Below are 24,359 nucleotides of genomic sequence, written 5' to 3' on the forward strand. Positions count from 1 at the left end.
TGTGTAGGTTGATGAGCAGCCTCTTAACGATCACAATAGTAAGAGAGAAGAATCCTGGAACACTCCCAATGTGGTGCTCCTGAGTTAGTGATCCCACAGGCTGTAAACCAGAAACACTGTCTGCCAGCCAGTCTGAGTATGTAGGTGTGTACTCATCTAGCCTGGGTATCAGACAGTGCGTTTCTGCTTTAGACCAAATTTACATAAGAACAACGACACAGGAGTTGGCTACAGCAGAAACAGCCAGACACCCAGGCTAGATGAGTCCACCTGCACACTGAACTGAGAATACAGACAGAGGGGGGGGGGGGGGGGGTTGAATAAGGGAGAGGAGACAGGGATGCAACATGTCTTTGGAGGATCAGATTGAAACCAGGAGAAAAAAATAAGTCAACTCAAATTAAAACAAAATGTATTTATCTGTTCACCTTTACAGGATGATAAGCTTTGAAACTAGCTTGATATAGAAGAAATAAAACCATAGATTATAATACGACTCACCACCCGGCACACTAACAAGCCCTAAACTACACATTATAGTTGAACATAAGCAATAGGCAAAGTTAAGAAGGTCAACAAGGACCTGGTTAGTTCCCTCTCCATCCCACCCCACGCCACTCCCCATTCCATCCTTCCCATCCCTTCCCTTCCTTCCCATCCTTCCCATCCCTCTCCATCCCACCCCACGCCACTCCCCATTCCATCCAACACGTCCCAAGATAGCCTTCAAACCCAACCCAGCCCTGCCCTGCCCCACACAACTACTCAATCCAACCCAACCCCTAGATCAGGGCTGTCCAGTCTTATCTACAGAGGGCCAGACGTACAGCTCGAGGCTTCTGTTTCAACCAAGCACTAACACACCTGATTCAACTAATAATAGTCTTCTATGAAGACTGAGAGGTCCAAACAGTGCTTGAAAGAAATTAAACCTGGTCATATACTGGCCCTCAGTGTGGATATGACTGGACACTGCTGACATCTAGATAGAAACCCATCCATCACACAAGAGGTGTCTTTTCTCTTTTTCTACAGCATATAAACTTAACAATGCTCTACACATCTTCACTTCTGTATCATGTCACAAGGTACCAAAGGATGCTTGGAGAATCACAAACACTTTCCTAAAACGGAGAGGAGGAGAGAGGACAAAGAGGATAAATAGGAGGAAGAGGAGGGCTAAAGCAGTGACTTGTGCATTATGTGCAGTTTGTTTAGTGACAGACAGCTCCTGGTATGACAGTAGTTAGTCTCTGTGGTTCTCTCCTCCAGAGCGACAACAGTGTGTTGTCTCATGTTGTGTGTTAGGGTTGTCACCGAGGACGACAAACTACTATGGCTCCAGTAGTCTGGTTCGCTTCCATTTGGGTCAGTTGGGTCTGAAAACATTAGATTGGTTCTCTCTCACACAGACACATCAGAGACCCCCCTACCCTCCCTTTGTGAAAACAACAAGTAGCAAGCCTCTGAAGGAGTCACTGAGCAGAGAGGAGAAAAAAGAAAGAGAAAAGAAAGGATGTTCAGTCCACCTTCAACACCCCTTTCAACTCTGGTGTTAAGAGGTGTGGTAAGGTGTCTCTTGGTTGGTGCGCTGGTGCTCCTGACTACAGGGTAAAAGGCTTGTTTACAGAACAATTTCTATGACAAACAGGGTGTGGTGGTTGGATAGGATATACTGGCCTTTGGGGTGAGGCCTGAGAGAGAAGTCAATGGCAGCCATATTGGATAGGTCTGGATGAAACCCACTAACTGATCCTTGGGAAGGGGTGATCATGTGGTGGTCCTGATGGTAGCTTCCAACCCCCAAAATGTAGAAAGTCAACAAGTGAAATTGGATCTCAAAGTGCGATTCCTTATTGTGGTAATGACTCCAGAAACAGTGGGCCGTGCACTAGAGCCAGAGAGCTTCTCTGAGAGCAAGGGGAGGGTAAAAAGCTGTGCCTGTCAAAACAGTGATTCACACACTAAATCAAATATAGAACAATTCTGAGAATTAAAAATCAAACTAGAGTGGGGGGTGGCCGGGTTACTGAGTATAAACATTCCATCCCTGTCTCCCTCATGAGAATGACAGTCTGACCCTCTTGTCTTCCCATGGTGCACTGCTCTCTGGTCTCACCCCATCAGTTCTATCAGGGTTGGGTCAAAGGTAACCTAAAGTAGCAGGCACCTGAGTTGAGTCCCCACATCCGTTTTTAAGGGGAAACCGAAGTTATGTTGAAAATACTGTATCCCTGAAAAACGGAAAAATACGCTTTCTGCCTACCCCGCGGATAGTGGGTCAACGAGAATACGACCCAGACCACAGCAGAGGGAATTTAAGATCCTGGGAATGCTGCACTCCTTTCTGGGTAAGAGGGGGTAATAATGTGGTTGTGGTGGTGGTGGAGGGGGAGGTAAAGGTGGAGGTGGTGGTGGAGGGGGACTATGACTGAGTTAAAACATAATATCTAGACGAGGGTGACATTTTAACATTTCACACCGCCGCTTCTCATACATATAATCCATAAAAATCCTTGTTTAGTAATAAAAAAATGGCCATGTTTATATGTATATAATAGTCTGTTTCTGCTCTTTAGGAAATTATAGTCTGTGTGTGTGAGGGGAGTGGGGGTTGTCTCCCCTTCACTACAACTCCATGTCCTGAGCCTCATCCTCAGAGAAGTCTGACATGGAACTCTCAGACGAGGAGTCGCCTCCCTCCTCCTGCTCCTTTAGAGCCTCCTCTGTCGCATACTTCTGGAGATACTCTGGAACAGAGAGAAGGAAAGAGGGAGGGAGTCAGACGGGCAATCTGGTGTGTGTGTGTGTGTGTGTGTGTGTGTGTGTGTGTGTGCGTGTCTCACCTTTGATCTTGTGTTTGTAGTCCTCTGGCCGGTGCAGGTACATGGCAGCAGCGTCTCCATTGAGAGGATCGATGGGGTTGGGGTAGGCCAGCAGCTGGGGCAGGAACGCCTCAAAGATGTTGGTCAGGTCTGCAAGGGGAGGAGGGACGACCAGAGTTTTACATTATGGAGGTAGAGAGATGATAATGTGCACCCTACTCAAGGTAAACACTCAATGAGCTGTACTAGGGCTGTGGCAGTCGGTGATTGTCATGCAAATAACTAAATGGTCTCACAGTAATTTACCGTTAATTAACAAACACGTTTAGCATCTCCCGGCTTCCACACATAGCCTACAAGTCACTGATGCAGACCTTTGGAACATCTACATTTTAAAAGTCTAATATATCCATGTAATATAGCCTACATTACAATAAACCCATTATTTATTTTAGACAGCTACTTATGTTAGGTCCTGATCTGGCTATGCCACATGGCTGTGGGCTACACTAGCTCATTTAGCAGACAAGATTTGCTTAGAATTCCATGGCATTATTTTATAGTATGAAGAATACAACTGCTGAATAAAATAGAAAGGATATTATCCCCAAACGATTTCTGATGGAGTGTGCACATGCGGCTATTCTGTGTTGAGCCGTTAAGAAACAGGTCCTTCTCTATATGCTTAATTTAGAGTTATTTATGCAACTTTAGTTGTGATACAAAAGTTAGGCTATATGTTTAGATTTTATACATTCCAAAGCTGCATGATGCGACTGTAATGATGATTTGAAAAAAGGTGCATGAAAGGCATGAACTCTGCCCTGTTTCTTGCGCAGGCTGTACACATTTCATCAGTCTCTCATTCACAATTTGACAAGCACTTGATAATATTCTCCCCTATCAGACATTCTTAAATGAATCTGGTCTTTACATATAGCCTACTAATATACTGTATGTGTGGAATTATCTTTTATTTGTGGATTGTTTTAAATCACTTTGCCTACAGTTGGAAGGAAAGGCATCACGCGCAATTTGGGCAGATTATTGTTGAGTTGTGAGAGTCTGTGAAAAGTAGAGAGCCCAAGCCAGGCATATCACAATATTTCAAAATACAATCACGGGAAAACAGTGGAAAGAAAAAATATTATTGCTGTAAAGAGAAGACAATGAAAAGACTAATCTGTCTTTTAGTTATCAAAATTCTCACCTTATTTGAGTGAACATTATAGCCTATCTTATTGGCACCAGTGGACAGCATCCCAATATCCCCAGTGAGTGTGCACTGCGCATATTCACTATTTATCATTGAGTGCTACTTAAGTTTGTTTTTGGACAATCATTTCCTCCTGCAGTTAAGATGAACATCATATTCTATTTGTGTAGGCCTATTATATGGACGTCATTTTCATTGATCGGTTTGTCAGTGTCAGTAGAGTAGGCTACCATGTAATTTGTCTTATTAAAAAAAGATTCTGCTAATGTCACCAGTCATATAAAGTGTAGTAGAATTGCATGAAATGTGTTTTTAAAAAAGGCCACATTTTTCCCATGCAAAGAAAGAAAACCACGTCTGATATAGCCTATAGCCTGCTCTACATTATATGTGCTCAGCCATGCATTGAACTGTCTTTTTTTGCAAACAGTTATATTACTAGCCTAAATGATGACTATCAAATCTGCTCATCACATTAAAGAGTAGGCTCTTAGTCTGCAAATGCAATGATGCATGGAATGCTTTATTATAAAGGTGAATTTTTATGATGAACATTAGCTTCCCCAAACTTGAAACTCACATGCAGCCTATGTATGCCAGGTAGGCTACACTGGTTGTAATGTGCTTCATTTTAAGAATTGAGCAATAAATATAACAGCACGAGAAAGATGGGATCCTCTTTTAAATAGTGGCCAGTTAAAACTCTGTTTTCACACATGATTGTGCAATGACTGGGCTTATAAGAACATGTTTCACTAGGCTGTCTATGTGCTCTGATCGTGTTCCAGGGGTCCTAGGCCTAGTCTATAGGCTACGTTTGGAGTTATTTAGCCAATTTACAGTACCACTCAAAAGTTTGGACACACCTACTCATTCAGGGGGTATTCTTTATTTTTACTATTTTCTAGAATAATAGTGAAGACATCAAAACTATGAAATGACACATATGGAATCATGTAGTAACCAAAGTGTTAAATCAAAATATAGTTCATATTTGAAATTCTTCAAAGTAGCCACCATTTGCCTTGATGAAAGCTTGGCACACTAATGAGCTGTGGAGCTTCTCAAAGTAATGTTTTCTTCACCTCAAACAGCAAGCAAACAAAGTCTGTTTTTACATCCATTGAAAATGACAGTACTTCCTCAATATATCCCCCTTTCGATAACCCCTCGGCATGGTAAATGACATGCTCTGATCCAGTGTCTGTCCCGAACTCACTGTAGTGGGAAACAGAGGCCAGAATTTTTTATAGAATGTTTCAAGCTTGCTAGCACAAGTTAATAGTTGATACAATGTTTCAAGTTCAGTGCAGACAGGCCATGCGTAGCCAATGTGATTTCTAGGATATTTATTTTCATCAAGTATTTTCTACCTGCAGGCTGCAATATTTATTTGTCGGCTTTATGTAGGCTATTTCCACATAGTTGGCAATGGCAATAGAAGTTACTTTCTAGGTTTGTATCATTTTCATTTAGATATAATTTTGATTACTCACATTACAATCCTTTTGAAATGTGAAGATATTATAAATTACATGAAACAAATGTGCATTTGAAAACCAAAACTGACACACAGATCGATAGAAATGGTGAGATAAATTGGCATTCCACATGAGAAAGGTTGCAGACTCCTCGTGTAGCCTATTACCAGCAACTTCAGGAGAGTAACGGCAGAATCTGTGAAAGCCAGCAGGAGAAGGATGGTCGTGTCAGGTTAAGTATTATTATATTTTTCTGGTTATCTTGATCTCTGGCTCCCTTTTGAGTGATTTGTGTCTTATTTCGTCACACAGTGTGCTTAGACAAGCATCAGACAAGCTAAATGCATATAGTTGATTTTATTCAAACACATACGGTGTGTCTATATATGGAAAGATACGCGTTTAAAAATTTCGACCCTTCAATTGGTGGAAAGAACAGATGACTTTCGGTCGACCAAGATTTTTGACAATCATGCTCAGTTGGGAGCTACTTAAGTTTATACAGACATTCTATACCTGTTTTTCCAGTCTGTCCCTCTTATATCAGCTTGTCACAGCTGCTCCTTACAGCCAACAGTCCAGATTTGATGAGAGAAAAGGTATGTACCCATGTCATGGAACAAACCATTCAGTAGGTTTCAAACATTGTCAAACTGAGGTGGTACCATGTCCATTATATATCCAAGTAGACATTTTGGAACTGTTACTCACCATACAGAGCTGTCCATGTCTGGTTGATGACATCTAGACACACCGTACCTGACCTGAAGGAGATGGGAGATGAGAGAGAAAGAATAAAATTAACAAATTGTGAGAATCATTTTGTGATATAGGCTAACATCAAACAAACATCATGGATAATTGATAAGATTGTCCAGGCCTATACATCAACATGCATTAATTGCTAACTACTAAAACAATAATCATCATAAGAACTTACGCTTCATCAATATTGGGATGAAAGATTTTATTCATGAATCCTGCGAGGAGAACAATAACAGTCAGTCTCCAAAGAAAACCTGTCGCTTGAAAAGGTGTTAGTCATTTCTATGATGCTTTCACCAGTTGAGTTTATAATTGTATATTACATAGAGAGTGTTGTGACCGATGCATTGTCACACTGTACCTATAGATGGAGACTTGAAGGGGTATTTGTCCGGTAGGTCTACTCGTACCTTCCATACACCTCCTTCATACGGTGCTAAAAAACAACATTTGATTAGAAACACACACACCTGCACATACAACCACATGTTCACACACTGGGAGGAAGATTGCCTCCACACCATAGCAGATAATAACATACAGATCTTGCATTGACACAACTAGCCAGTGAGGATGTTTATGAGTTCAATCCCTGGCTGAGTCATTCATTTTATTTAACTAGGCAAGTAAGTTAAGAACAAATTCTTATTTACAACGACGGCCTACCGGGGAACAATGCCTTGTTCAGGGGCAGAATGACAGATTTGTACCTTGTCGGCTCAGGATTCGATCCAGCAACCTTTCGGTTACTGGCCCAATGCTCTAACCACTAGGCTACCTGCTGCCCCGGGATACCGAAGACTATAAAAATGGGACCTGATGCATCTCTGCTTGGCACTCAGCATTATGGGGGTATTGCCCTGCGATAGATCCGGTCCAGGGGGTGTACTTGTACATCAAGACGACTCGTGCTACAGAAACAGGAGATTCCTGCCCTATGAGCCGTTCTGGCTCAAGGCTACTTACTTCCTTGTGGGCCGTAGAACTTGACCACAAATTCGTTGAGTCCGCTGAGGATGGTGACCTCATGCTTGCTCTCGATGCTGAGCACTTGTTAAGGAAAAGACACGACTGAAAATGAACTAACAAGGAGAGGGAAACAGTACAAACAAATGTTGAAATGTCTGTAAACAAGCAAATTAAATGAGCTACAAATAAGATACAATTCGTTGGGAGAAATGGTACTGGTCCAAAGTAGTGCACTAAATAGTGTGACATTAGTGGTCTGTGTGAAAAGGAACACAACATTTGACATCCCAATTAAGATCTGGCAAAAAATATACTCCAATCAGTTATAGAACCCATTGCCCTCTATAGCTGTGAGGTCTGGGGTCCACTCACCAACCAAGAATTCACAAAATGGGACAAATACCCAATTGAGACTCTACATGCAGAATTCTGCAAAAATATTCTCAGAGTACAACACAAAACCACAAATCAGGCATGCAGAGCAGAATTAGGACTATACTCACTAATGATCAAAATCCAGAAAATTGACGTTAAATTCCACGACTCCCTAAAGGAAAGTGATGCCCAAACCTTCCATCAAAAAGCCCTAACCTGCAAGATGAACCTAGAGAAGAGTCCCCTCAGCCAGTTGGTTATGGGGCTCTTTTCACAAATACAAACAGACCCCAGGACAGCAACATTTTCACAAACTCCTGTATGTTAGGCAAAATACTGCAGTGTGCAAACCCAGCAGCAGAATGTGTGACCTTCTGTCAGAACAAAAGGTCAACCAGTGGATCAGAAACACCAACTGTAAATATAACCTAACCAAAACTAACAAACACCCACGACAACCTCAGACTCTACCCAGAACTAACTGTAGGTATAAGCTTCTCTCCTGGGGAGAATAGGAACCAAAACAAGAAGAAATAACCAGTGTCCCATCAACTAGGGCTCTGGGAGACCAGGTTCTGGACTGATGAGAATCCCTGCCCTGATGCTACATACTGGGCATCAATCACTGGGGTTCTGGGGCTTGAGTTAGCCTCTCCAGCCTTATGGATGGAATGACCTTCCAAATTCTGACACCTGTGTCCTGGTATTGTTTAGACCAATGAATTGTTACAGCTCAGTTGGCCAATGTTTTAGTTCATCAGGGTAAAGTGAAGGCTCAGGGAGGGAAAATAATGGGAAACTGGAAAAGAAAGAAATAGGAAAACAGAATTTGAAAGAGGAGAGGGGGAAGAGAGTTTGACATACAGCAGCAGCTGAGCCTCAGAGAGAGAAAGATAGAGACGATCAGGGTAGAAAGGTTTCCATTCTGCAGCATCAGAGACATGGCTGACACATGGTTGGGTGTGTGTGTGTGCGTGCGTGCTGGGCAGTTGTGTTGCATCCACTGTTGTCCAGTGTGACTACACAGTACAGTATGATCCAGATATTTCCGTGTGCAGAAATGGGTCATTCAGACCAAGGGGACTGGAAACAACATGAGAGGGTTCTTCCACTGCCCACAGGTGGTGGTTGGGAGGGAGGTGGTGCTGTAGGGAGGATGTGTCATGATTACAGGATGTGTTGGTGACCGAGCAGGAGAATCCAGGGACATGTTGAGTGTGTGACATGAATCCAGAACTTAGTGTGTCTGTTACACTCACCTGACACACACACACACACACACACACACACACACACACACACACACACACACACACACACACACACAGGTATTCCATGTTTCATCATCCTGTCACTTCCTTCCCAGTGAAAAACATGACACGATCTCCTAAACTTCCCTTCTCAATAAGGCAGTCATAGAGCCTATCCCAGCTCACTAGAAGGCAAAAATGCAAGCTTGTTATGTACTGTATATGGGTTGATGTATTTTACCTCATGTGTCTTACACTCCTCGAGGGGACTTCAAGTCTTATCCTCTTCATTCTGACAGCTCAAACAGGATGAAAAGCAAGTTGAAGCAGGAAAGGATTCATCCAACATTCACCTCGGCTGCGGCTTGCCCCTAGGATCTGAAATCTGCCGCTCACACCTGTACTTCTACAGTGGCAAGACAAAGTATGTGAACCCTGAGGAATTACCTGGATTTCTGCCTAAATTGGTCATCAAATTTGATCTGATCTTGATCTAAGTCACAACAATAGACATAGTGTGCTTAAACTAGAAAGACACAAATTATTGTATTTCTATTGTCTATATTGAATACAGAATTTAAACATTCACATTGTAGGTTGCAAAAAGTAAGTGAACCCCTAGGCTAATAACTTCTCTTAAAGCTAATTGTAGTCAGGAGTCAGCTAACCTGGAGTCCAATTAACGAGACGAGATTGGAGATGTTGATTAGAGCTGCCTTGCCCTTTAAAAGAAACTCACAAAATGTGAATTTGCTATTCAAAAGAAGCATTGCCTGATGTAAACCATGCCTTGAACAGAAAAGATGTCAGAATATCTAAGATTAAGAATTGTTGACTTGCATAAATCTGGAAAGGGTTACAAAAGTATCTCTAAAAGCCTTGACATTCATCAGTCCACGGTAAGACAAATTGTCTATAAATGGAGAAAGTTCAGCACTGTTGCTACTCTACCTAGGAGTGGCCATCCTGCAAAGATGACTACAAGAGCACAGTGTAGAATGCTCAATGAGGTTAAGAAGAATCCTTGAGTGTCAGCTAAAGACTTGCAGAAATCTCTGGAACATGCTAGCATCTCTGTTGATGAGTCTACGATACGTAAAACACTAAACAAGAATGGTGTTCATGGGATGACACCACGGAAGAAGCCACTACTGTCCAAAAACAAACATTGCTACACGTCTGAAGTTTGCAAAAGTGTACTTGAATGTTCCACAGCGCTACTGGAAAAATATTCTGTGCACAGATGAAACGACAGTTGAGTTGTTTGGAAGGAGAACACAACACTATGTGTGGAGAAAAAAAGCTACAGCACACCAATATCAAAACCTCATTCCAACTGTAAAGTATGGTGGAGGGAGCATCTTGGTTTGGAGCTGCTTTGCTGCCTCAAGGCCTGTACAGCTTGCTCTTATTGACAGAAAAAGGAATTCAAGTTTATCAAGACATATTGCCGGAGAATGTAAGTCTATCTGTCCGCCAATTGAAGCTCAAGAGAAGTTGGGTGATGCAACAGGACAACGACCCAAAACACAGAAGTAAATCAACAACAGAATGGCTTCAACAGAAGAAAATATGCCTTCTGGAGTGGCCCAGTCAGAGTCCTGACCTCAACCCGATTGAGATGCTGTGGCATGACCTCAAGAGAGCAGTTCACACAAGAAATTCCAAGAATATTGCTGAACTGAAACAGTTTTGTACAGAGGAATGGCCCAAAATTCCTCCTGACCGTTGTGCATGTCTGATCCGCAACTACAGAAAACATTTGGTTGTGGTTATTGCTGCCAAAGGAAGGTCAACCAATTATTAAATCCAAGGGTTCACATACTTTTTCTTGCCACTGTATATATAAACCTGATAGCTAACTGCCACAGACCTTCTATTGACCTCACTGTTATGGTAATCAGTTGCAAACATGAACCCTGAGCCATACTCAGACCTGGAATAACCTGTCTGTTAAACACAGACTCCACCTATACCCAGAGCAGAGGGCCTGGTGAAATAGGTTTACCAAAATGGTGTCTTTTCATGTCAATCAGGAGGACCCACAGTTGGGTTGTACTTAGCTTGTCTTGAGTTGCTGCTAGGCTAACGCTTAGGTTGTGGTTGCGTGTCTGTGGGTCTAAAGAAAATGTTTATTTTACTGGGTTTAGGAAATACTAACCTAGAGGACAGGGCAGATGCCACTGATTAGTTGAATCAGGTGGTGTGTTAGTGTTGGGCTGAAACAAAAGCCTGCACACCCTGTAGTCTCTAGAAACCGGTTAAAGAACAATGGCCTACAATAAAGGACGGAGGCAAGGCAGCCAGTGGTGACTGTGACCTACAACAGACAGGACCTATAAATAAGCCTGGTTACAATGATGCAGTTTGGAACGGTGCATCTCGGTCTTGTCTTTCAACAGGGGGTTGCCCTAATAGACCTAGGGTCCAACCTGTTGTGCACACAACACAGGAAGCTGCTGAGAGGACGGCTCATAATAAAGTCTGGAACACAGCAAATGGAATGGCATCAAACACCTGGAAACAATGTGTTTGATATATTTGATACCATTCCACTAATTCTGCTCAAGCCATTTCCATGAGCCCATCAATTAAGGTGCCAACAGCCTCCCGTGGTGCACCCAAAGACATAAGCAAACACTGAAAGAACCAGAAGGTGCAAAGGGAAGAGACTAGGGCCTGACAAACAGACAGTCATGTGCTGTGTTCTACATTGAGCACACTCTACATTCACAGGTCCTCTGCTGCCTGGAGTAAACACCAGCCAGGCCTCACACTGGGTGGCTGATATCATGCACATGCCACATTTCTCCACTAGTGCTGGGCTAAAAACACTCCATTTACTGTGTGCAGGCTTTTCTACCAGGCTCATCAGATAAGAGTGCTGAGGCCTCAGAGACTAACATACAAGTCATAATGACTGAGTAAAGGCAACAGACAATGCTGGTTTGGCAAAAAGAAAGGAAGGATTTACCGCAATACCCAGACCCCACCTGCTGCTAAGCTTCAGGAACACCCACAAGTGCATAAACACGCATGCACACACACAAAAACACAGAAAACACAAAATATCCAAAGGCAAAAAACAAACATTCTCTCATTTTGATATTTGAGCATATCTCCCTTTCCAACACTCAAAAGTGCTGTGTGTGTGAACCTAATCCCAGGCATCACAGCGATGGCAGCAGCTCAGCTCAGGGAGCCCCAGCTGCCTGTTAGATCAGCCAGTCTCCTGCATATACAGACAGACCCCTGAGACAGACCCCTGCCCCACTCAATAGGCCACTGCTCATTTAGTTGATACAGCCCAGATGTTATAGCCTACTGTTCATCCTTTATTTATCCAGCTGATCCAATTGAGATGATTGTCTTGAGAGAACTGCCTGGGAAGGCAGCTGATTACTCATGATATCCATGCATTGATTTCAAACCAGACAGTATACAGTGCATTCAGAAAGTATTCAGACCGCTTCACTTTTTCCACATATTGTTGTTATGTTACAGCCTTATTATAAAATTCGTTAAATGTTTTTCCCCCTCATCAATCTACACACAATAATAAAGATGAAAGAAAAAACATGTTATCATTTATAAAACATAAATATTACATTTACATAAGTATTCAGACCCTTTACTCAGTACTTTGTTGAGCGATTACAGCCTCGAGTCTTCTTGGGTATGACGCTACAAGCTTGGCACAACTGTATTTGGGGAGTTTTTCCCCATTCTTCTCCGCAGATCCTCTCAAACGCTGCCAGGTTGGATGGGTAGCGTCACTGCACAGCTTTTTTCAGGTCTCTCCAGAGATGTTCGATTGGGTTCAAGTCCGGGCTCTGGCTGGGCCACTCAAAGACATTCAGAGACTTGTCCCGAAGCCACTCCTGCGTTTTTTTGGCTGTGTGCTCAGGGTTGTTGTCCTGTTGGAAGGTGAACCTTCGCCCTAGTCTGAGGTCATGAGCTCTCTGGAGCAAGTTTCCTCAATAATCTCTCTGTACTTTACACTGTTCATATTTCCCTCGATCCTGACTAGTCTCCCAGTCCCTAGCCGCTGAAAAACATTGCCACAGAATGATGCTGCCACCACAATGCTTCACTGTAGGGATGGAATTGGCCAGGTGATGAGTGGTGCCAGGTTTCCTCCAGACATGACACTTGGCATTCAGGCCGGAGAGTTTAATCTTGGTTTCATCAGATCAGTGAATCTTGTTTCTCATGGTCTGAGAGTCCTTTAGGTGCATTTTGGCAAACTCCAAGTGGGCTGTCATGTGCCTTTTACTGAGGAGTGGCTTCTATCAGGCCTGATTGGTAGAGTGCTGCAGAGATGGTTATGCTTCTGGAAAGTTCTCCCATCTCCACAGAGGAACTATGAAGCTCTGTCAGAGTGACCATGGGGTTCTTGTTCACCTCCCTGAACAAGGCCCTTCTCCCCTGATTGCTCAGTTTGTCCAGGCGGCCAGCTCTAGGAAGAGTCTTGGTGGTTCCAAACTTCTTCCATTTAAGAATGATGGAGGCCAGTGTGTTCTTGGAGACCTTCAATGCTGCAGAAATATTTTGATACCCTTTTCCAGATCTGTGCCTTGACACAATCCTGTCGTCTCGGAGCTCTATGGACAAGTCCTTCGACCTCCTGGCTTGATTTTTTTCTCTGACATGCACTGTCAACTGTGGGACCTTATATAGACAGGTGTGTGCCTTTCCAAATCATGTCCAATCAATTGAATTTACCACAGGTGGACTCCAATCAACATCTCAAGGATGATCAATGGGAACAGGATGCACCTGAGCTCAATTTCGAGTCTCATAGCAAAGGGTGTGAATACTTATGTAAATAAGGTATTTACAATAATTTTTATACATTCACTAAAATTCTAAAAAAAACAGATTTTGCTTGTAGAAATGGCTCAAGGATGATTAATGGAAACAGGATGCACCTGACTATAATTTTGAGTCTCATAGCAAAGGGTCTGAATCAAAGCTGTCATCAATGCAAAGGGTGGCTACTTTGAAGAATCTCAAATATAAAATATATATTTTGGTTACTATATGATTCCATATGTGTTATTTCATAGTTGATGTTTTCATTATTATTCTACAATGTAGAAAATAGTAAAAAATAAAGAAAAACTCTGGAATGAGTAGGTGTGTCCACACTTTTGATGGTACTGTAAGTATTCCAACCCGAGTCAATACTTTGTAGAAGCACTTTTAGCAGTGATTACTGCTGTGAGTCTTTCTAGGTAAATCTGTATGAGCTTTCCACACCTGGATTGTGCAACATTTTCCCATAAAAAAAATATATAATTATTCTTCAAACTCTGTCAAATTGGTGGTTGATCATTGCTAGACAACCATTTTCAGGTCTTTCAGGTCTAGATAAAATGTTGAAGTAGATTTAAGTCAAAACTCAGGAACATTCACAGTCTTCTTGGTAAGCAACTCCAGTGTAGATTTGGCCTTGTGTTTTAGGTTATTGTCCTGCTGAAAGGTGAATTAATTTCCTAGTGTCTGGTGCAAAGCAGACTGAACCAGCTTTTCCTCTAGGATTTTGCCTGTGCTTAGCTCCATTCCGTTTATTTTTTATCCGGAAAAACTCCCCAGTCCTTAATGATTACAAGCATACCCATTGCATAATGCAACCACCACTATGCTTGAAAATATGGAGAGTGGTACTCAGTAATGTGTTGTATTGTATTTTCCCCAAACAAAACACTTTATATTCAGGACATTTTTTTTGTTGTTGCAGTATTACTTTAGTGTCTTGCTGCAAACAGGATGCATGTTTTGGAATATATATTTTTTTATCTGTACAGGTTTCCTTCTTTTCACTCTGTCAGTTAGGTTAGTAACTATAATGTTGTTGATCCATCCTCAGTATTCTCCTATCACAGTCATTAAACTCTGTTTTAAAGTCACCATTGGCCTCATGATGAAATCCCTGAGCGGGGACGCCTGAATCTTTGTAGTGACTGGGTGTATTGATACACCATCTAAAGTGTAATAATAAAACTTCACCATGCTTAAAGGGATATTCAACATCTGCTTTTTAAAATTATTATTTTATCTACCAATAGGTGGCCTTTGCGAGGCATTGGAAAACCTCCCTAATATTTGTGGTTAAATCTGTGTTTGAAATTCATTGCTCAACTGAGGGACCTTACAGATAATGGTATGTGTGGGGTACATACTGTAGATGAGCTAGTCATTCAAAAATCATGTTAAACACTATTATTGTAAATACAAGCAACTTATGTGACTTGTTAAGCACCTTTTTACTCCTGAACTTATTTAGGCTTGCCATAACAAAGGAGTTGAATATTTATTGACTCAAGACATTTCAGCTTTATATTTTCAATTAATTTGTAGAAATGTCCAAAAACATAATTACACTTTGACATTATGGGATATTGTTTGTAGTCCAGTGACAAAAAATGGCAAATTAATCCATTTTAAATTCAGGTTATTTGCAACTTAATGTTTCAGCCAATCATCATTCAGGGCTCAAACCACCCAGTTTATAATTAGTGTGTACTAGGTAGCTAGTGTGTACTAGGTAGCTAGTGTGTACTAGGTAGCTAGTGTGTACTAGCTAGCTAGCTAGCATAGCACAAGAAACACAGATTAACATAATGCCCCGGACCAGAGCTAGTGCACACAGACTTGTATGTGAGTAGCACACTGACGCACTGGAACAAAGCTACTGGACTCACACAATACACAAGACCAACAAACGTCTACAGGTTGCGCGCGCACATACCATTTGAGATGCAAAAATACCATCTGAGACTCATGCGGATGCACTTTGAAGTTCGCAGACCATGCGGCATCAGCGCACATAATCTGCAGCTGGACTCTTCTCCTTTATAGGCCTATGCCAACCAAAAAACATTGATTGCAACATTAAAGAGACCATACAACTCTATGCACCGGGACTACTTTTAACAATCTCACCATTTTTTTTTTTTTTTACAAAAACACAGATGCAAATGAGGGTCAAATATCCCTCTGTTTTTTTTGTGACCAAGTTTCCAAAGACTCTTAAATATTTACTCAAAATTAAGATTCAAAGATGTCTGCAAAAATATTGGGGTGTCAGCTGTGATATGATACCTTGAGTTTAAAATAATATATTTTGGTTATTGAAATACAGTAAGTGAAGTGGCTTAAGATATAGGATTAAGATATAGAGCAATTTCAGTGTCAACAGAAACTGAATTTGAATGTAATATTTTTTTATTTGTAATGCACAAATGTAATCATTGAATTCATAAATTGAACTTATTTCATGATTCAAAACTGAATTGAATGAATAGTGTTCAGTTTTCAAATTCAATTTAATATTTCAATATGTATTCAGATATCAAATACAGGTCTCTAAATTCAGATTTAAATCAAGAAACCACATCCTGGTACTTTGCCAGAAAGGAATGGTAGAAGAGAACAGACAGAACCAAACACTCTGTGTTAAACAGGTTTCTGATGGTTTATGAAGCCAATGTGGCATATTGAATTTATTTTCACCTATGAATTTTGGCTCTAGCATTTGAACTGTTTTGGCTATAAGCTATTTTATGTAAGCACCCACCAAATTATTATTATGACCCCATTCTTGAAAGCTAAGGATCTCTGGAACATGGTAGTGCCTTCTGTTCCCTCCATGAGTAGGTTTACATGCACACTAATACCTTGATATGAAATGGATTATGGCAGTATGCAGCTTATGCAATAGTCATGTAAACACCTTACTCTACTCATCTTAAAATCAGTGTAAGGTCAAAATCGAAGTAAGCATACGCCGATTAAAACACCTGGTTTTCTGAGCAATCTTTAGAATTACTGGAGACCTGAAAATAACTGTGCAGCGACGCTCCCCATCCAACCTGACAGAGTTTGAGAGGATCTGCAGAGAAGAATGTGAGAAACTCCCCAAATACAGGTGTGCCAAGTTTGTAGCGTCATACCAAAGAATCGAGGCTGTAATCGCTGCCAAAGGTGCTTCAACAAAAGAACTGAGTAAAGGGTCTGAATACATACACTGCATTCGGGAAGTATTCAGACCCCTTGACTTTTTCCACATTTTGTTATGTTACAGCCTTATTCTAAAATTGATTAAATACTTGTTTTTCCTCAATCTACACACAATACCCCATAATGACAAAGCGAAAACAGGTTTATAGAAATGTTTGCAAATGTAAAAAATATAAAAACAGAAATACCTTATTTACACAAGTATTCAGACCTTTGCTATGAGACTAAATTGAGCTCAGGTGCATCCTGTTTCCATTAATCATCCTTGATGTTTCTACAACTTGATTGGAGTCCGCCTGTGGTAAATTCAATTGATTGGACATGATTTGGAAAGGCACACCCCTGTCTATACAAGGTCCCACAGTTGACAGTGCATGTCAGAGCAAAAACCAAGCCATGAGGTTGAAGGAATTTCCATAGAGCTCTGAGACAGGATTGTGTTGAAGCACAGATCTGGGGAAGGGTACCAAAATATTTCTGCAGCATTGAAGGTCCCCAAGAACACAGTGGCCTCAATCATTCTTGAATGGAAGAAGTTTGGAACCACCAAGACTCTTCCTAGAGCTGGTCGCCCAGTCAAACTGAGCAATCAGGGGAGAAGGGCCTAGGTCAGGGAGGTGTCCTAGAACCCGATGGTCACTCTGACAGAGCTCCAGAGTTCCTCTGTGGAGATGGAAGAACCTTCCAAAAGGACAACTATCTCTGCAGCACTACACCAATCAGGCCTTTATGGTAGAGTGGCCAAACAGAAGCCACTCCTCAGTAAAAGACACATGACAGCCCGCTTGGAGTTTGCCAAAAGGCACCTAAAGGACTCTCAGACCATGAGAAACAAGATTGAACCAAGATTGAACTAATTTGCCTGAATGCCAAGCGTCACGTCGGGAGGAAACCTGGCACCAGAAAATGTGTAAGAATTGAAGGTGCCAAGAAATGTTATAGTCATTATAAGAATGTTTTACCATCATATACAGTGGTTGCTCCACTAAAAGTTTTGCAATTATGCTGTGGTACTTAAGAGGTAATTTGTGGTTTAGTATTATGTGGTTCACCCTTTCATTGCTCTAGACCAGCGCAAGGGGAGATGGATCCAAAAGCATAATCAGTGCTCTTACTGTGTCTCTGACAATGAATGGGCGACATAAACCTAAATAGAAACTGACAATTGTGCACAACTTCTGTATTACTTACTAGAACTGTTGTTACACTAAGGTTTTTATTATTTTAATGTTAGGATTATTTTGCTCTTACTGTAGCACTGTAGCCCACTCCCGACCAGTCAGTACAGCGCCTGAGTGGCGCAACGGTCTAAGACACTGCATAGCAGTGCAAGCTGTGTTGCTACAGATGCTGGTTCAATACCTGTGCCGTCCTCGACTGGGAGAGCCGTGAGATGACTGTAGGTTTTTGGTTTCTCTCCCTCTAAAAACAGAAAGAAATAATTCTAAGAAACAAACTGGCTTTATTTACAAATTAGTAATAATGTCTCACCCCATTGTCAAGAATGGCCTTGTTCTCGTTCACTTTACGTTATCTGAAAATGAAATCATCTCCAAAATACTGTTATTTTTTAACAAAGTGATTATTATATTTAATTTAGAATTATATAAAAGGGAGGGAGTTGGACCCCCACCCCGCCACACTGGGTAGCACAGAGCAACACTTTAAGGGGCATTGCACTAATAATGGCGCTGACCAAGGAAAACTTCCCGCTGTTGGTTGTAGCAGGTAGCTGGACAATAGACTTGCCTAGATGGAGGGTAGGGGGAGAATAATATCGTAGCACTGTTTTACGCTGCTCTGCGACAAGCATGGGGACTGGTCTTGATAAATCAATGAGATTTTAATTTTGTCTGAATCTCCGTTTGGGTATTGGTTAGACTAAAATGATGGTGTAGAAATGTCTAGGCAAGTCAGTTAAGAACAAATTCTTATTTACAAGGACAGCCTACTCCTTCCCCCCTGTTGGGGAATTGAACCCGGTCTCCCGTGTATGACACAGGGATTCTTTAGCTAAATAGCCCAGTACTGTGTAGCCTACTCCCGACCGTCACGTTGTACAGCTCCATATTTTCCATTCCATTCCTAACAGAAACCCAGAGGGTTTTTCGTTTTTCTTTGAATATAAACACCATAATATTAATCAAATGAATCCCAAACTCTAAAAGTAATTGGAAAGGTAGATACAAATTATTTGTGACATTGTGGTTACAATAAAGAATGTAAACAAGATGCTGTGCTTTTATTTACAGTAGTGATGGACATCTGGTAGCATTTTGAAAATAGGTTTTCAAACACTTGTAGCCCAATTATCAGGACAATAGACTCTTCATAGCCCAGCTAATTTTGGTGTGAACATCAATGTATTCGATGCTTAAGTACTCTGAAGTGTTAAATTTCTAACTCAAAACAGTGGTACAGTATTTCTTCATCAACATCTTTATGCTTTCGTTAATAAAATAACTAGAGAAAAGACACTCAAAATGCAGATGGTTATTTAAACTACATTTTAGTTGCAGTTCCACCCTGCTCCACGACCACGGGTAAAACCTTGCTGAGATGATCAATGTATTTGTTGCATTGTAGTATCGTCAATTTCTCTAGCCAAAACATCTCGAATGCCTCAAAAGTTTGGACACACCTACTCATTCCAGATTTTTGGTTTTCTTTTTACTATTTTATCATTGTAGAATTATAGTGATGACATCCCAACTATGAAATAACACATATGGAGTCAGTTAAGATCGGCGTTCCGTCAACGGGACAGTTGTAAATCATTCAGCACGTTATGTCAAGATCGCAGATTTTTGAGAAACAACAAATGTCGATATAAGTGTCTTATATTGGCTGAAAGCTTAAATTCTTGTTACTATAACTGCGCTGTCCAATTTATAGTAGCTATTACTGCGAAAAAAATGCCATGCTATTGTTTGAGGAGAGCTCCTTACAACAAAACACTTTATTCAACGCGATAGGTTTGACAAATTCACCTCTGAAGGTGAAATGTGTAGTTACATTCTGAAATCTTGCTCTGATATATCATCCAAAGGGTCCCAGAGATAACATGAAGTGTCGTTTTGTTAGATAAAATCCTTTTTCATATCCTAAAAAGGTCCATATAGCATGCACGATTGATTTTGTATTTCCACTCGTTTCATTTCCAAAGAAAGGAATCTGTGAAAGTCTCACCCTAAACGTTGTTTGAATGAGTCAAATCACATTCGTATCTATTCCTCAGAGATCCTAGAAGGTAACAAGACTTCACTATTTCATTAGGGGTGTAGTATATCCTATAGGACACCATATTTGGTCAGAGAGCGCCGCCTTCATGGCACGCCGAAGAACGACTGCATCTTTGTCAAATAAGCCAATCACCAATCGGGGTCAAACAAAGCTAGCTAGATAGCCAATGAGTTGGGCTTTACGGGAGTATCTGGAAACCATGTATATGTTGTAAAATGTAGCTACTAATCTTGTACGACCGCATGCCTTTTCATTTTGGACAAAAATAAGAATATTCAGCGTAATGAAGTTATGAAAACTGGTTGTTTACAAATGTTGAACTTATAATATGGCTACTAATACTTGGAAAGCTAAATCAAAGTCCAAGTATACAGATTTTATAATATTCTTGCAGAAAAATGGAATATGAATGCGAATGTCTCCTTCACGATTTGCCCAAATGTTCCTGGGGACTTCACACTAAAATTATTGTAGGTCAGTCACTCTTCAAGTTATCCATCTGAAACTTTGCACATACACTGCTGCCATCTTGTTGACACTATCGGATTTACAACCAGAGTGATGGCTAGAACTATGAACTTTCTCTTGCATTTCAAAGACGGTGGTAGAAAAAGACCGGTTGGTTTTTTCTTTGTATTTTCTTCTACTAGATCTATTGTGTTATACTCTCCTACATTCAATTCACATTTCCACAAACTTCAAAGTGTTTCCTTTCAATTGGTACCAAGAATATGCATATCCTTGCTTCAGGGCCTGAGCTACAGGCAGCTAGATTTGGGTATGTCATTTAGGCTCATTTTTTTTTTTTTTTAAAGGGTGCTATCCCTAAGACGTTTTAAGAACAAATTCTTATTTACAAGGACAGCCTACTCCTTTCCTCCCCATTGGGGAATTGAACCCCCGTCTCCCACGTGCCCGCGCACGACACAGGGATTATTTAGCTAAATAGCCCAGCGCTGTAGCCTACTCCCGACCGCCACGTTGTACAGCACCATATTTTCCGTTCCATCCTAACGGGCTTTAGAGGGTTTTTCATTTTTCTTGGGAGTAGAAACACCATAGTAATCAAATTAATTAAGCAAAAGTTCTTATAAAATCAGTCCCATATACTATGATCTTACAAAAAAAGGTTTTCAATTCTCTAGTACAGCCACTATTGAAGGCTATCAAATGCTTCTCAAAGATGCCCTCTGGTGGTCAAACTAGCACAGACTAGCATTAATGGTACCAGTGGCTGGCACTTAAATAACGTGCTATAGAATTCTGCAGCACATGCTGCAACTTTTAAAGGACGAACCACTGTACAAGACAATCTGCTCTTACCTCGACGGGGACCCATCAACTTCCCTCTTTTCTGCTTCGGCCCACCACCTAAGTGGAAGATAGGACAGTAGCAGGTAGCTGTGGTTTGAGACTACTATAATTTCCCATTGTAGCCAATTCAATTGCAACCATTCTGTTACTGATTTTCAGTGAGTTTTAATAATTCATAAACAAACTTGTTATCAGTAAAAATAACTAATTGGTAGGTAAACCTTTACTTGTTACCTCTAAAGTTTTATTATATTCCCTCCTCATAAGGGAGAGAAATGAAAGTATCTTAAATATATGTGGGTTTTTGGTAACAGAATGACAATATTTCTTAAACTTACAAAAGGCAAATAATTGTTACTAAACTAAATATAACTGTTGATATTAGTTGGCAGGGGTCTTTACTTCAACATTATTGTGTTTTGATGTATTAATACCTTCTAAGACTTTCTGGTAGATGTTTTCTTAGACCACTTTTCCATCTGTTTGACCAGAAATCAAAGCTTTTGCTTATTCCTAATTTGTGGGATGGAAAATGGTAGCCTTAATTTCTCAAAAATAAGACTCTTAGCTTTGATTTGGCACCCAATTTGACATGCTTCTATGTATTTATTTTTACATGGAAATGCTCCTATTCTGACCTATAGAGTGAGCATGAATCAGAAAACTCTCTCCCTCACTCACTTCATGAGATTAGGATACTATATTGTTTTTAAACACCAACCGTCTAACAACAAAATCGAATGGTTTCTCCAAAAATGACCTATAGTGTCAAATATTACTCAAATATTCAACAGCATGCATTTTACACCAAAATAAAACATTTTGAAATAAGACAGGGCCATTCTGCAGATTATATACAGAGACAAATAGGCACAATGATTCATTTCCACTGGATTTATTTCATATGGCAGGTGAGCAGGGTCTTTAGGACCGACAGGCCTAGCTACTAACTAGTACATTCGGTCAATTCCCAACCCCCCCGTCCTGTGCAAGCAGGGTTTGTTGTCACTCGATCAGCTGCTTATCTAGTCCCGCCCCCTACCAGTTTCCGGGTAGTAACAGGTTGACCAATCGAAGAGCTAGCTCACGCTGCAGGAGCACAAAAACAAAACAATTCAACTCATGCCGTCTGAACCTTTCATGCAAACTTAAATAACTAGACGTGAGATACAATATAATGTCTACATTCTGATACCTCGGTGTAAAAGGTTACAATACATGTCTTTAAGAACTAGTGTTAATGAGAGCTTGGTTTATATTAGTAATTCAATTACCACTACAGCATAGCTTAGTTAGGGAGGAAAACACAAATGCAAAAATATAACAATAATAACTAGCAAGCAACTACAATATTTACTACTTTAAGATGGGAATACATTTCTACCACAAACATTTTCCCATTGTATATTATAATTTCCCAATGACTCACGGGTGGAAAACAGAAGTAGGCCTGTCTGTAGCGAACTGGCAAACTTGACAGGGGACATGTAAACGACTCGTAAACAAGACATAACGTTCGCTACGCGTACAATGTAAATACTGATTCGGTGATATATTGATCAGTTAACGTTACAATGACGGGACTGTCAACCGAAATGACTTTACAAAATCGACATATCTTAGCTAAATACCCAGACATAAAGCCAAGGAAACATTATTAGATTGTAAAGAAAGACCAATACATTTGGACGGATGACGGATCATAGCTCACAGAAAATGGTGCTCAAGGCCAGCGTCATTGTTTAGCTTTTTCTAGCCATCGTCGTTTGAAGGATAAAGATATGTTAATTTTGCATAAAATAAATTATTCATTGTAGAAAACAATCAGGGGCTGTTTTGATGAGAGCGTCACTATTAAGTAAGCCAAAATTACATTGCTTGATAACTGCCCAAATGTCATCCAATAGGCCTACTGGCACCTGTAGTTTTCTGATCTGAGCAAACATGCAAAAATCTTTGATCACACATATCTAGCAAATATTACTGTTGGGTAAAATATTTAACCTATATCTGGCAACAATGTAACCTTACAGAACTGAAACGAATCGTGTGATGCCTGATAAAAACAAAACCTGCTTTTCTTGTCAGAAAATCGAACCATCAGCAGTTATTGTTCACTTACACAACACGTCAGTTGTCTTTTATCAATAAACAATCAATGCCATATCAATGTTAGAGACCTGTCACTAACTAGTTAAAATACGACAAAGATTTTTCGCCTGTCTGTTGTTTATGTTCAGAAAAGGATACAGTTTTACCACGTCGGTATCCATTCGCCTCTTGCCAGGACTTGGCGACGACATTGTTGTATTCCTTTGAGAAGTGTCAACGTAATAACGTTAAATCCGATGCTAGCTCAATACTTCAAATATATCGTATCCCTTTCACGTTTGTCCATCGATCTAAATCTGCACTTTCTCTCAACAGTAGCTAATGTACGTCGCTCTCTCTCTACCTAGTTCGTTCCTGTCCTGTCCTGAAGCTTTGGGCGCGTTTGAGCAGATTACTTTTGTTACGCCTTTCAAAGTGTGTTGCATTATGGGGATATAAATTATCTGACTTGTGCCTATATGTGGACTGCGTGAACATAAATCATGTGATCACAGTACACTACGTTTTGCAGTCAGAGAGGAAGAGGCAAAACGGCAGATAGCCTGGCGGGTAGGGGTGTTGGGCGGGGAACTGAAAAGTTGCTGGATTGAATCCCCAAGCTGACATGGTAAACATGTGTCATACTGCCCCCGCACAAGGCAATTAACCCACTGTTCCCCCTGGCGCCAATGGGTCGATTAAGGCAGCCCCCCTGCTTTGTTTGAATGGTAAGGCAAAAGCAACCAACTGTAGACAAAAGTAGGGGGAAGTGCATCTGGGAAAGCCTCAATTTGGACACTGATGT

General features: G+C 40.8%; 1 protein-coding gene across 1 annotated transcript; it reads right to left on the reverse strand.

The window, feature by feature from the left end:
- Positions 1–400: 400 nt before the first annotated feature.
- On the reverse strand, positions 401–24,046 carry LOC106561328 (ubiquitin-conjugating enzyme E2 H). Its single transcript, XM_014125171.3, has 7 exons — positions 23,714–24,046; positions 7,254–7,330; positions 6,649–6,723; positions 6,463–6,502; positions 6,234–6,286; positions 2,847–2,975; positions 401–2,750 (listed from the first exon to the last, which is right to left on the reverse strand). The coding sequence occupies exons 1-7, from the start codon at positions 23,764–23,766 to the stop codon at positions 2,629–2,631; spliced, it is 549 nt and encodes a 182-aa protein (XP_013980646.1). The 5' UTR covers positions 23,767–24,046; the 3' UTR covers positions 401–2,628.
- Positions 24,047–24,359: the final 313 nt, after the last annotated feature.

Source organism: Salmo salar, chromosome 10, assembly GCF_965601325.2.
Source record: "Salmo salar chromosome 10, fSalSal1, whole genome shotgun sequence".
Lineage (NCBI taxonomy): Eukaryota > Metazoa > Chordata > Actinopteri > Salmoniformes > Salmonidae > Salmo > Salmo salar.

What these genes read in the sequence shown, in the direction of transcription:
- LOC106561328 (XM_014125171.3), bottom strand. Translation starts at nt 23,766, where the DNA reads ATGTCGTCGCCAAGTCCTGGCAAGAGGCGAATGGATACCGACGTGGTA. An exon ending in CATCCCAATATTGATGAAGC is followed by an intron (nt 6,287 to 6,462) that starts GTAAGTTCTTAT and finishes CATCTCCTTCAG; the next exon opens with GTCAGGTACGGTGTGTCTAG. An exon ending in CTACAAACACAAGATCAAAG is followed by an intron (nt 2,751 to 2,846) that starts GTGAGACACGCA and finishes TCTCTGTTCCAG; the next exon opens with AGTATCTCCAGAAGTATGCG.